The sequence below is a fragment of the Myiozetetes cayanensis genome, unplaced genomic scaffold, assembly GCF_022539395.1.
Source record: "Myiozetetes cayanensis isolate MyiCay16 unplaced genomic scaffold, myiCay2020 scf7, whole genome shotgun sequence".
NCBI classification, from domain to species: Eukaryota; Metazoa; Chordata; class Aves; order Passeriformes; family Tyrannidae; genus Myiozetetes; species Myiozetetes cayanensis.
In genome coordinates, this window is record NW_026087964.1 from 7829502 (window position 1) to 7843180 (window position 13679).

General features: G+C 38.6%; 1 protein-coding gene across 6 annotated transcripts in view; it reads left to right on the forward strand.

Moving 5' to 3' along the window:
* The window catches only part of AFAP1 (actin filament associated protein 1), a 116933-nt gene extending 106251 nt beyond the window's left edge, over window positions 1-10682 (forward strand). For 3 of the 6 annotated variants that reach the window (XM_050337684.1, XM_050337683.1, XM_050337686.1), the window contains 5 exons: window positions 849-1013; window positions 1560-1750; window positions 2464-2625; window positions 4403-4453; window positions 7109-10682. In XM_050337684.1, coding sequence (XP_050193641.1) covers window positions 849-1013; window positions 1560-1750; window positions 2464-2625; window positions 4403-4453; window positions 7109-7135 — 596 coding nt within the window. In that variant the 3' untranslated portion in view covers window positions 7136-10682. The remainder of the gene's footprint in view (window positions 1-848; window positions 1014-1559; window positions 1751-2463; window positions 2626-4402; window positions 4454-7108) is intronic. The other 3 variants (XM_050337685.1, XM_050337688.1, XM_050337689.1) reach the window with 1 other exon arrangement.
* The last annotated feature ends 2997 nt before the right edge of the window (window positions 10683-13679 follow it).

Here is a 13679-nt window from a genome sequence, read left to right on the forward strand (position 1 = left end):
ACTTATTAAACTTTTAAGAAGTCATGGATTTAGTGGTAATAAGAAATTTATGTTAACTTCAGTAAGTTGCTTTCTAACCACGGAGGTCAGTTGGTGCTGAAATAGGTAGTTGTGCAAGTAAAGGCATTTCAGTTACTAAAGACTGACTAAAACTGGTTTAACAACTATTTGTCAGGAATGATTTAATGTTGTAGATTTGCCTTCAGATACGCAGACAGACAAAGTGATCTCTTAGCTGACCTATTTTCTTTGAGTCTGCAGCTGGAGCAGAGGTATAGAGCGGGATGTGATGTTCATTAGACCACAGATATATGTGAGCCATAAAATGAAAGCATTTGTATGGAAAGCTAAAAAAAGAAAAAGAAAGCTCTCAAGAATCAAAGAAGTGTGAACATCTTTCTATTCTCCTATGTCTGGTTAGAAAAAATGTGCTTTCAGCACTTGAAGTAGAGATGAAAACCAGGCAAAAGGGCAAACAGGTAGTTTTTCCTCTCACTCCTTCTAACCAAAAACAAAGGGTTCCTACCTAAAGAGGAGCCTCCTTTCCATCCTTTGAACTACACAGAAAGGCAAGGCCATTTTTCAAAACCAATGCACTGTAAGGTAACTAGCATAAGTCATCTTTCTCAAGTAAATGTAGAGAACAAACTCTCTATCCCATTTCATTGGTGTAGCTGTGCTGCAGAACTTGACAGGAATGGTGGACCTCAAGAAAAACCCAGTGGAAGAGGAATGACAAACCAGTTCCTCAAACCATGACATGCTTCATGTGATGTTCAGTCTCAGGGAGTCCTTCAGAGATTTACTGTTAGTTTAAGCCCTAATTAACTCCAATCTAATACGTGCAGATGCAGAGCAGTACAAATACGGCAAGAATCGTGTGGAGGCAGATGCAAAGAGGTTACAAAGCAAAGAGGAGGAGCTGCTCAAGAGGAAAGAAGCTCTCCGGAATAGGCTGGCCCAGCTCCGAAAAGAGAGAAAAGATCTACGTGCTGCCATTGAAGTCAATGCTGGTATGAGGTGCTTTTTCGTGCTGAATTCTCACCTGAGTAGGCTAAATTATCCAAATAGCTTTGTATTCTGTGCTGAAGACCTGTCACCCTACATGAGGATTAGTTTTGGTGTTAAGCAATACTCCTTATATTTCTTTATATACAGGTAGAAAATGTAAAAAATAAAAATAGATGTGTATATTTATTTTGTATTTGTGTGTGTATATATACACCTGCCTGTGAAATGATACTGATGGGGCGTTCAGACATGCAGAACATGGGAATAATTTTATTGTGACTGGCTAATTATAATTTCATGATACAGAGAAGTAACAAAACAAATACTGATTTGAAACTAGACTAGAAATCTAGGAAAGGCACCTGAAAGAAAACATTTATGTTGCTAAACTTCTTACATGAAAAAAGTGTTGTAGGTAAAGTACATAGCTTTTTTGTGACATCATTCATATGTACAGGCCTTGTTCCTGACTTTTTAGAAAGAAAATAATTTCTGTAATTGTCAATTTAACCTTCTTATTGGAGTAATAAAATTGCTGTGGATGACAGGCAGGAAGACCCAAGTGATCCTTGAAGACAAGTTAAAGAAGTTGGAAGAGGAGTGTAAGCAGAAGGAGGCTGAGCGTGTAAACCTGGAGCTAGAACTGACTGAGGTGAAGGAGAGCCTTAAGAAAGCCTTGGCTGGTGGCATCACACTGGGCTTAGCTATTGAGCCAAAATCAGGAACATCAAGCCCACAGGTATGCAAACACACGAAATATGCAAATCTCAGTCATGGGCTGAGACTGCTCTGCCTTCTCAGTTCCAGCAGAAATTATTGGGAACTGAGAGTTTTTTAGGGTTTTTTAAGCCCAAGAAATAAGAGCAGAATTAAATGCCTTTCTGTGTTAGTTACATTTTCTACAGCAGCAGGGAGCACGTAGACATGGGAATCACAGGCAGTATGCATTAGGATAATGTGCAAAAGCTGATGCCTTGATGCCCTCAGTGGTTGTAAAAGTGGAGGAACTGAGATGTTGCTCCATCCCAAGGAGATTTAAATGCACCAAGTTATCATGCAGTGATGGAGACCTACTTGTGCTGGTCCCCTGTCAATCACTGTCACCCTTTGCAAGGGCTACATCTCACATGTTCACAATGGAGCTTGGCAATCCTAGCTTGTTCTATAGATCTATGTCCAAAGCAGCCATCAGAAGGATCAGAGAGGGATGTGTCAGTTCCTCCAGATGACCCATAGTTGTTCAATCACAGAAAAGAAACTTCAGTTTCCATCACAGAACACACACACATTGTTTTGTTTCTTTCTTCCTAATCTCTTTTTTGTTTATCCATCATTATTATTAATACGTTTTCTTTTTAAAAAAAATGATCTGCAGTTCTAAATATAGATAGAAAATATTGCCCATGTGACTATTTGGAGGAAACTCAATATAAGCTTTTCACTCTTCATTAGTCCCCAATTTTCAAGCACCGAACTTTGGAAAACTCTCCGATCTCCAGCTGTGATACCAGTGATACTGAAAGCTCGATACCTGTGAACAGCGCAGCAGCTCTGAAGCGACCTCCCTCATCAAACAATTCTCCGTGTCGAGGCCACGTCCTTCGGAAAGCAAAGGTGAGAAGACTGAGGTCTAATTCTCTTTTTCTGTGCTTTTTCATCCTTTCTTTAAAAGTCTTACTTAGCCTTAAAAGAATGTCTGAATTATCTGTATTACTATATAAATACTGCTGATTTTGGGGAGTCTTTTGCTGAAGAATTGGTAAGTAGTTTGGGAGACAGATTTGACTCTACTCTCATTCCATGTTTTTCTCTGTTCCTTTATAGATTTAACATGCAAGGTAAGTGGTCTGTGGTGTAGATAGTCTATTTGTCCACTAATCTCTGTAGCAAAGAAGTGGTTAAAAGAGCTCTGTTATAGTAAGTGATTGGAAATAGCACAAGATTGGGTCTGATCTTTGCCAGACAGTGCAAGAACAGAATAGCTGTACATTACAATAATCAACAATGTGTTGTGCAAGTATCTACTCTTAATGTACATTTAAAGTAGAAGCTGAATTAATTTAATTTAGTCTCACAAGTACCAGGCTGAAATTTGCAGCTCTCTTGTATTCTTATTTTTCTAATTTTTGGTTTTTAGTTGAAATGGGATTTGTATGACCATTCTTGTGGGCTAAATTTGCTAGCAACGTAAGCATGTGGGAAGCACGTAACCAAAGGTGACAGTAATAGCATTGGGCCCAGGCTTTTGTTGCTTTGGTAGTTTACTGCTAATTCTAATTAGAAAAAATTATAATCATAAAGACTTGTCTTTCATGCAGGCTATTTTCTTTTTTTCAAAACGTTGATGTCTTCTGTGTTGGGATTTCTTCAAGTAACTTCTGTTACATGTATTCATTGATTATATACACCTGCAGTGTCTGAGCATGAGCTTGGCACGTAAAATGGAGTACATACTGAAAAATCAGCATCTCAACAAATTATTTTATTATTAAATTATTATAATAGAATTATTTATCCTGCTACACCTTATGAGAGAACTTTCTCACCCTCCTTCTACCACCTTCCAAGGACATCAACTGCTTTGTTCTGCCAGTTAGCCTAATGAATTTAAATTTGACAAAGAATAATTATACTTGCTGCAATAGGTTTCAGTTCAGTTTCTAACTTTTTGAAGTTTTCTACTTGTGTTTCGAACCTGAAGAAGGATTTATGTGCTCTTAAGCTTATCTGTGTATTCCAATTATACCCTAATTTGTCTCATAAAGATATCATCTCAAACCTGTACACTTGGTCTTAGATGTGGATGTTAGCACAGCATTACTCAGGGAATGTGGTCTAGCAGAGCACAGTCCTTACGAACGGGAGCGTGGGTTTGTGCACATTAAATCCAGCCATCTAATCATTACAGCTGGAGGAATCAGAGCACTATAAAAACCTAAACATTTCTGAGGTAAAGGATACTTTCCAGCTGTAGCACATTTTTTATGCTCAGCATATACCATACAGGAAAAACACTGCTGCGTTGTTTCGTGCTGCTGTACTTTGGATGGCACAGTAAGCTGGTCAAGCTCTTCAGTAGAGGAATCTTGGCTATAGGATTAGGCTAATCAAAAAGGATATGGAGCAACTAAGCATATTTCCCATGCTGGGAAAAACAACTCAAAGTATCCAATTCAGCTTTAACAGCTTTTTCGTAAAATCTCACACACTAAATACTAAGAGGGAAATTTTGCTGAATTAGATAGTGCAACCCAGTCTGTACTCAGCCTGTTGGCAGGAGCTGCAGCCAAAGCCTGCTATCAGGTATGGATCTGCAGCAACACTTCCAGGGGTGGCAGCTGTACATGTGCGGGGGTGGAATTTGGCTTTCAATTCTTTTGGCCTTTTGCAGTTACGAGTGAGCCCAGGCCTTATAGATGTGGCTAAAGAAAGGGCGTCACACGTGAGTATCCCAGAGCAGAGCTTGGCTCTCCACGCGTGGATGTCAGTGCAGTATGTGGGAGTGAAACGGATTTCACATCTGTGCTTGCACTTGCATCTTCAGCCCCGGCACATCTCCCAGTGTTGTGAGGGAGCTGTATAAGCATTCAAAATGTCAGATTATGGGGCTTTTTTTCCCCTGGTATGTATTTGAATGCACTGAATGCCTCCCTTCTTGCCCTTTCTTTGCACGGAGGATGCTGAGCCTGTCACCAGCCACCCTTGTGCCACCACCTCGTGTCACCGCTGTGCTCACGAACCAGCAGCACCCTGTGTCTCCCTGCTGGGGCAGCTGCTCCTTCTGTGCCCTCTGTGCCCACTCTGATGGATGTAGGGGCACAGGCAGTCCTGGGAGGGGAAACCAGGCACCTGGGAAAACAGGTTTGGAAGGTGTGCCACCAAAAGCTTTCTCCTCTCAAATGCACTGACAAGAGAAACAGTAAGACAGATCTAGTGTCAAATCTAAGAACTAGCAGTAATTTGGGCATTGACTGTTTAGGACATGCAGTATACATATACACATATGTGCATACATATATTTGGATTTCTTAACTTTTCTAAGTATCTTTAAATTTTTTTTAGAAAATAATTACGCATATTTTTAAGAAGCCAGAAGGCATTTTAATTGCGATTTTGTTAATCTGTACTTGGCTGGAAGTGGAGACTGTATTAAAATATGGAAAACAATATTCTCCATTAGCATTCCTAGAGAAGTAACATGATCCAGATATCCTTGTGTACAAGAAAAACAGTTACTTAAACATTTCACATTTCAATTTAATGTCTAAAACTAAATTGTTATGTAAAGCACGGAAGCCGAATTTATTATTTCTGATTTGTTTTCAAAACTGGTGGGTTGGTGAATGTGAGCAGCTTACATTTTGTTTGTGTTCAGGGACTGGAGAAGAAAGGGAGCTCTCCCAGTTTCCCAGCTCCCAGTTAGGGTGTCAGTGTTGACCTAAACATTCTTTTGTTGGTGTGAATCTGCTAGACAATGGAAACAAAGAAGAACTTCCTTTTGCATCTGCAAAAGAAGCTTCTGTTTTCAAGGCTTATTTAACACTTAAAAAATTCTCTTCCTAGTTGCTTAGCCAAGGACTTCCTTTATGCTTTGGGTAGCATATACATAGGTAATATACATTTAATAGACTTTTCAAAGTAATTTTGTTTTTATCAACACTGTGTTTTAAATTTAGATTTATCATAATTTGAAAAGTAAAACTGAATATTTAAAATATATTGTCTTTTAATAAAAGCAGCATTTAACTGAAGGGAAAAAAAACCCCATAAGTTTGGAAACAAAAGAAGGTATTCTCTACCTGTTTTAAACTCACGATTTTTTTTTTCCCCTCATATTGGTAAAGCAGCCACCAACTGTGACCTTTCCTGTTGTTTTACAACACTTGAAGAGGTGTCATGGTCATGCAGCTGTTTAGCCAAACTAATGCTCTTACTGCTTTCAGCAGCAGAAACAGCAATTTACATGCATAAGTAATGGTTTTCAGCCAGAGCTCTCGAATGTTGTGGAATGAGTGCTAAATTCAGGAATTCAGATTGGGAGCCAAGTCAGCAGGCTGCCTGCAGAGTGTCTCTGCAGAGTAGATGGATTGGGGAGGAATCTGCAGCCCCTGTGCCTGGCGAGGAGCAGCTGGGCGGTTGCTCCATGGGGATCGCTTGAGCCTGAGGCCACCTCCTACAGATCTTCATTAGTTCCTGATGTCTGTAAGGGTGTGATTCAGGGAGTAGGTACAGTGTGGATGTCCTAAGCTGAGCCCATCCCTCTTCAGCTCTTCTGCTCCCAAGTACTGTTAAGAAATACTGAGCTGTCACTGGATAGCCACAAGTTTTATTTGACTGGGTGTTTAGCTGTAGCCACTTCTGCCACTTATGTGGCAGAAGAAATGGCAGTACCTTGCTCTGAGACATATAAATGAAAGCATTATAGTTTACATGTTTTGCTGTGGTTGGTAGGTGTCTTTGCCTAGCTGTGCCTCGGTTTCCCCACCTGTTAGCTGGGGACAGAGTGATTTCTTCAACTTGCCAAGCAATAGCTCAATTTGGATTATGTATAAGGGAAACAAATGCAGTGCAGGCTGACTTGTTTTTCTTTACCCTGCCTGTTAGTTTCTGCCTCAGTCAGTTGCTCTTTTTAGCCATACAAGTATGTGTCTGCCATGAATTTTGTAATAAAAGAATTGAAGAGCAGTAAAGCAGTCACTTGGTGTCATCTCTGAGAGAAATTGAGGGCTTCCTGCTGTCTCATGCAAGTGAGTTAGAGAGCCCTGTGTGCTTAAATCAGCCTCTCCCTTAGCTGAGTGCTTTACACCAGTTGTGGGGTGCAAATTGCTCCAGAAAGACCGCTTGCAGAAAACAACCATGGCTTATTTGCACTGCCCTAGAGAAAAAGCTGCTGTATATAGTTGTGTCTGTGGAAACCATGCACAGACACTGTCAGGACATGCTTGTTAGCATTCCCTAATTTGAGGGCTGGATCCAGCATAGTTAATGGAAAAACTGTCACTGACCTCAACAGTGGCTTAGCAGATCCAATGACATCAGTGAAATATCCTGATTTCTTTATCATTTTCTGTATCTTTTTTTTTTTCCCCCTTTCCAGGAATGGGAGATGAAAAATGGAACATAAGGAGAGCAAAACCACTCACTTTCCATAAAGGCCTTACCTATTACAGACCAAGACATAGGCTGCAAAGGACTCATCTGAAAGGTCATTTCGAGCGATACAACATAGGAAGTTTAATAATTCTGTTAAGTTAATGGTAGCTTGGCGCTAATTCGCCTGTATTCCCTCTACTGTATTGCTGTGTAACTACGTGTGCCCCTCTTTATTAGCTCTATCTCCTTATTTCCAACTTCACTGGTAAAGAAAATGAAAACCAAAAAAACCAAACCAACCACAGTAGTTAAGAAGTCACAGCTGAAAGTTTACTCTGCTGAAACAGCACAGACCAGCGCTGTTAATTCTGTCACATCAGACCACCTGAGCACTGCTGAAGATGTGAAATCTGTTAACTCTTACAGGTTAAAACTGACTTTTGAGGTTGGACGCAGAGTAAGGTCTTGCTCACTAGCAGTCTCTTTGCTGTTCACATGGCAAAAGAAACCTGAAGAAGAGTATTCACTTGAAGAAGCAGCAAGGCTCGCTCGGCCGAGAACGCAGGAGCTCTGCAGTGCCACCATCCTCTGTGCTGCTGCAAGACCGTGGGATGACACGACTCAGCTGTGAGGCATTTTTTGGACACTTTTTAGACAGATGATTTTGTCATTGGGAGATAAAACACTGCCAAACTTTGGGAAGAAAAAAAAAAAAAGCTGTTTTGTACGTTCTCTTTATTAACGTTCTGAAGCACCAGTCATTTTCAAAGGTCATGTTCTTGAACTATGATTCATTCCTGATTTTTTTAAAAGGCAAACAGGTATTTTTAGATACTGCTTCTTTTCTATGCTTTATGAAAAAGAAAAAAATAATTGAAAATAATCCTCAACAGATAATGGCAACTCAGAATAACTTATGCAGTCAGTCTTGTTTTGTTCTTTTTAATATAGTATTGTTAAACTTGAGTTATAGAACACTGCTGTACTTAGTTTCCTTTGTCTTTTCAGACCTCAGCTATTATTTTTGAGGAAGATGGACTGAAAAAGTGATAGTTTTCAGATTCTTTTATAAACTATTTTACAAAGAATTGGGGATTTTTTCAGACATGAGTCCATTTCTGTTTACTAGGAAACAGCATCTTGCATTTTAGTCTGTAAAATTATAAAAATCTGTTCTTCTTTCTCTCCATCCATGTCACTCCTGAGAAATTATATGCGGTAAATTGTCAACTGAAGTCCTTCAGAATCTCAAGATTGGTTTTAAAAAATCAGGAGGAAGGGAAACGTATAATAAGATGGCCTCTTTTAAGTTTTTCTCTGTGTTTTTTTTAAGCCTTTGGAGAGCCTTCAGTCTTACTCTCAAGATTTTTTTCCTCCTCAACTGAGGAGTAGAAAATTACTTTAATTAAAAAAATTAAAATACTACTCATATTTTGAGATAATCACAGATGTTAGGGCTGGAGTCTTGATAATTAGTTAGGACTGCAATTAAAACCACAGAAGTTGGCAAGACAGCAGTTATCAAGGATCACATTCCTTTATGGCCACACCTATAGATTATCTCTTAACCTTTAGGAAAGGGTGTGTGCAACTCCTGAAGGGTACACTGGGATTCCCAGCTGAGCTGGATGCCAGAGAACTTCCTGCAGGAATTGGTGGGATTTGAAGACAAAGCTTTCAAAAAGACCTGATAGCAGACAGGAGACAGGGCTGTGTCCTGTTCCCAAATGCAATTAGCACCAGGAATCCCACTGACTTTAGCAGCATAGAAATGGGGCATGAGAAAAGGCTCTTTGCCTTTAGGGACTATGCTTTGTACAAAGTGCTGCAGGAATGCAGATACAGTAGGAAAGCAAGTGTCAGCGTGGTTTTCATTGAAAACACAATTTTTTAATATTATTTTAGGTCATCTACTTACTAACTCTATAAGTAGAGGGCACATTCTGTGCTGTGTGACTATGGACTGAACAGCGTCAAATTCCCACAAATTATAGCAGAAACAATTTGAAGCAAAAGTGAGTTCATTTAGGCTTTTTATTTCAAATTAAGTTATTTATTTGTATATTGCAATAAATATTTAATTTATATCTGTACATATTTATAATGCAAATTAGGCTTCTAGTCAACGTTTTTAATGATTTAACAGTTGCCATTAAGAAGTGGTCCCGCATCAAGTAATGCAGAGTAGTCAAAAGCCAAATCACTTTGTCTTGTTTACCCGAAATTGGCATTGTACCTTCCATCCCCTATATCCCATGGAAAACAAAAAAAAAATTAGTTCCTTGGCAAGGACAAAGAATCTATTCCTGAGATAAACGCGTGCACATTTCCACCCAAGCAAACAGAATGGTGTGGTGCTGGGGCCGTGCTCACAACCCCAGCCCTGGTGGTGCAGCCTTCAGCTCTGCCAGAGGTGCAGGTCACTCTGAGCACCCACAGCCCCTTTGGCACCAACAGAGCCTCTGCAGCAGGGGCTGATGGCAAAATTAAGCATCTTTGACTCTTCCTCCAGCAAAGGCTCCGTAAAGCGACCACTGCCCCCAGCCTGGCACGTGCTGTAATCGTACGTCTCTGTCGTATCAGTGCATTGGTGCCACTGCAATTTGCATTAGGGTATTCCATATAATGGCCAAGGTTTTGAAAGGAGGAAAGCCAAAAACCTTGGGAAATAACCAAGGTCTGTAGACCACATTCGGTGCTGTGAAATGTACTCTGTTGTCTTGAATAGCACTATTGCTGCACAATTTTTTTATAAAGAGCGACAGAGGTTGTATTTTCACCGTTTTTAGATTTCAGGATCACCAGGCAAACTCAGCCACAGAGCAGCATGACTTTTGTTTTAAAGCAAAACTCTCCTATTTTGTACCATTTCTATGTCTTTTAAGAAAATGTTACACTTGTGCTTCCTCACCAAACACCTGTTCCTGTACCAGGTGCTTTTTTTTTTTTTTTTAATGGGTGATTCTTTTTTAATAATAAAAAATAAAACAGATCATAACTTTGGGGGATCAAAGGTGTTTTTTTTTAATGAGATGATTGTGGCAATTTGGTTTTTCAAATGGAGATTATTAATTTAGTATCAGGTTTTGTTAGAAACTTTCAAATTAATTGGCCCAGGGTGTATGTTGTAAGATAATGTTCTCATATTAAGAATGTAATTATTTCCTTCTTGTATTTTTTAAAAAACAAAATCATATTTAAAAAAAAACCTCTCTGTGAAAAAAGCACGAAAGAAACATGAAAAAAAAAGGTTTTGTTTTATTTTTGTTATTGGATGTGTTGGCAGTGCCCATTATAATTGACTGTAAATATAGTCTTTCTACTGTATTTCTCAATGTATTTAAGTTTTTTGACACACATTCATGGAAACTTCTGCTAAAAAAAGCCAAAAAAAAAAAAAACAAACCCCAAAAACAAAAGTCCCAAAATAGACCCACCTTCAAATGTGTGTCTTAGTAGCTTCAGTTAACTTTATGCCTTTCTAGTTTATTCTTCAGAAAATTCTTACAAAGTGTGAAAAAAGACTGGCACCTGGTAGGTGCGACAGATCCAAGACCATTATTAATAAAGTTACCTGTCAAGAAAAGAAGGTTTTGCTTTGTTGTTTCTTGATATTCGTCTGTATGAGAAGCTGGTGGCACCTTAGCAAGGGTCAGCCTCAGCTGAGTACCATTCTCCTGTGCCAGTCAGCTGGAAAATGCTTGGATGGGTTATAATGAATATTTTTTGGTATCAGTTGAGTCCCCATTTAACTGAGCAGTGACCTTCTGCAACTGAATGCTGCCTATCTAAGGACTCGCTCAGCCGTGGCAAGTGGAAGTTCAATGTATTTAGAGCTCATAGCAGCAGTTTCCTCTTGCCTTGTGTGCATCAGTTTGCTTAGATGTCAACTCCATTAATAAATTATGTAAAATGTAAAACATTAAAAATTACCCCTAAGAAATTAAAGGGGATTAAAATCAAACTGAGCTGACCAATCTACTTAAAGATGAATATAGCAGTTCCTTATAGGCGACTGACAGATGACATTGAAAAGTTTTAAGCCATAATTACTCCTTATTGCTTTTCTTAGATTTTTGCTCTTGTTCCTATTACATCACCAAATGTGAAAAATAGAAAATAACATTTCATTTTCCCAGACTGAAGGAAGCAATATTATAAAGTAGTTGATTGGTTTCCTTTCTGTACTTAACAGCCTCCAAGATGAGTATGGAGTTATAATAATTAGGTCCATGTACTGCATAGTAACAGCAATTAGGCACAAAAAAATCAAAACAGCGAAACAAGCAAAAAATAAACACAAAAACACAACAGGGGAAAAAAAAAAAAAGTTGGCGAACTCCTGTGGTCTAAAATGTAACAGATAGCTCCAGGCCCTATCTGAGTCATACAGCTTGCACAAGCAAATGCTAAAAAACCGAAAACTACCTACATTGCTGATACCTCAATCATCTGCTTTTGGACCTATAGGACATTATTCAAAGCCTGGGCACTGAGTGCCATAAATAAATAAACTCTATAGGTGAGGTACAAAGGGCATGGCAACCTCTCCAGACAAAAAAAATACTATTGATCTTACAGTGAATTTCAAAGGGAAAACAAAAATAAGGTCTTTCCGGGAGTAGGGTGGGTGTGGGGAGTCTTGAGAAAGGAACAGACTATATTAAAAGGTTATAAAAATGGGGAATGAAATAATCCTTGTCACTAAGAATACAAACTAGAAGGGTATTACTGGGCAGGTTCAAAATAACTGCACAGAGGTGCTTGCACTCACTGCCCAATTCAGCTACAGAACTCGTCACTGAATTTTACAGATGCTAAAAGCTTATGTCCATAAACAATAAACCAAATTCGTGGCAGAAAGTAATTACTGAAAGCCATCAAGCACAAAGCTACCTGCTTTGAAGCACAAAGGTCCAACTCCAGGGTGGATGGAGGCTGGAAGCACATTCTGGTTAAGGGTCCTCGTGTGCTTCCCCCTGTTCCTCTGCCATATTACTGTTGATAAAGGAGACTTTCCTTTCATAGAAAAATATTTAGTTTTTTTCTCACCAGCAGTTACAAAAACATTCCCTTCTATAAAACAATATTTTTTCAATTTCACTTTTAAAGCAAGCATCTGTCTTAAGATCAAGGCATTGCAATATTATTCCTTCACAATTTATTAAATAACTGAAAAAAATCAAATCTTACCAAGGATATTCCTCTTCAGTGATGACAAGGAAATAATTTTCCCATAAAATTTTCTAGAATTGTTTCTCAGTAGGATCACAACTACATGGTCCCAATTTGAACATGAGTAAAAATCTTTATTCCTGGTTTAATTATTAATTTTTAAATAGACTGATAATTGCTGTCACTTAATTATTCCTTAGGATTTTTAACATGCTTTTTAGCATACTGCTGTTTTTGAGTTTTTTTGAGATCAGCTTATGGTATAATGCTGTATTTGATCCTTTTATCACTTTCAAAATACACTGAACAACATCTGTAGCATTTTGCTTCAGCTTTTGAAAGCCATGAGGGTCAGAATACAGTAACATTCTCACCACAGCAGCTGGATTCATATGAAAGCAAAGCATCTTTCAAGGCATTAATCACAAAAAGAAAAAAATAGAAGTCAGTGTCCTAATGAAAAACAGAAAAAAAATACTGGCTGGTGTTTGCACCTCAGAGCATAATTATGGAGCATATTATAGAGACATAATTTATGATGATGTTGAAATCAGTTAAACTTCAAAATAGTGGAGCAATTAATATGACTTTGGTGAGGACAGCAAAGAAAACAGAAGTGATTACCTGTTTTTTTTTTTCCATGGAAATCGGTTTCTGAAGTAAAGTAGCCCTTCAGGTTAAGTATTAACAAGTTTCATTTGGTGTCTTTTTTATGGCAACAGCTTGGCTGTGTTTGTTCTGCTCTTCCAAGTCAGGAGCTTCCCTCAGAAAGAACTATTGGAACATCACTAAAAATAAGCAACTTTAGGGTTTCTTTTAGTTTTGCTTTTATTTTATCAGAGCAATAAATTTCGAAAATGAAATGTGATTCCACTTGAGATTCAACAGGCTGCTTTTGTAGAGATAAATTGCAGTTTAAAGTCTCAGCTAGCCACAGTATAGGACTAGAGAACCTAAAATGACAACCATTGAAATGTTTCCTAGCTGAGCTACACAAGTAGGGAAAGCCTCAATCTTCATTTCTGAACCCAGCCTCACATTTAGCATGGTGTGCCACAGGGTAGGGTCATACAGCTCACACCACAGGGTTCCTCCAGCTGCCAGATCTTTCAGAAGGGACCATGGGAAAGTGCTGAACTAGGGCAGACTGAGAAAATTAAGTTTAAACTTGTTGTTTGACTTTTTTTCCTTTTATTTGCCGATATTTCTATCCTCAAAATATATCTACTCCGTGAATAAACAATACATGTTATCCTATTAAAACTTCATTGTAGTCTATAAAATTTCTATACCTAATTAAAAAAAATGGTAGATGATAATTTATGTTGCTGCTTTGGGCCAGGTTGAGGTTAAGTAAGATCTCTACTCTTCCCTATTGAGGGCAATAAGCAGTGAAAGGA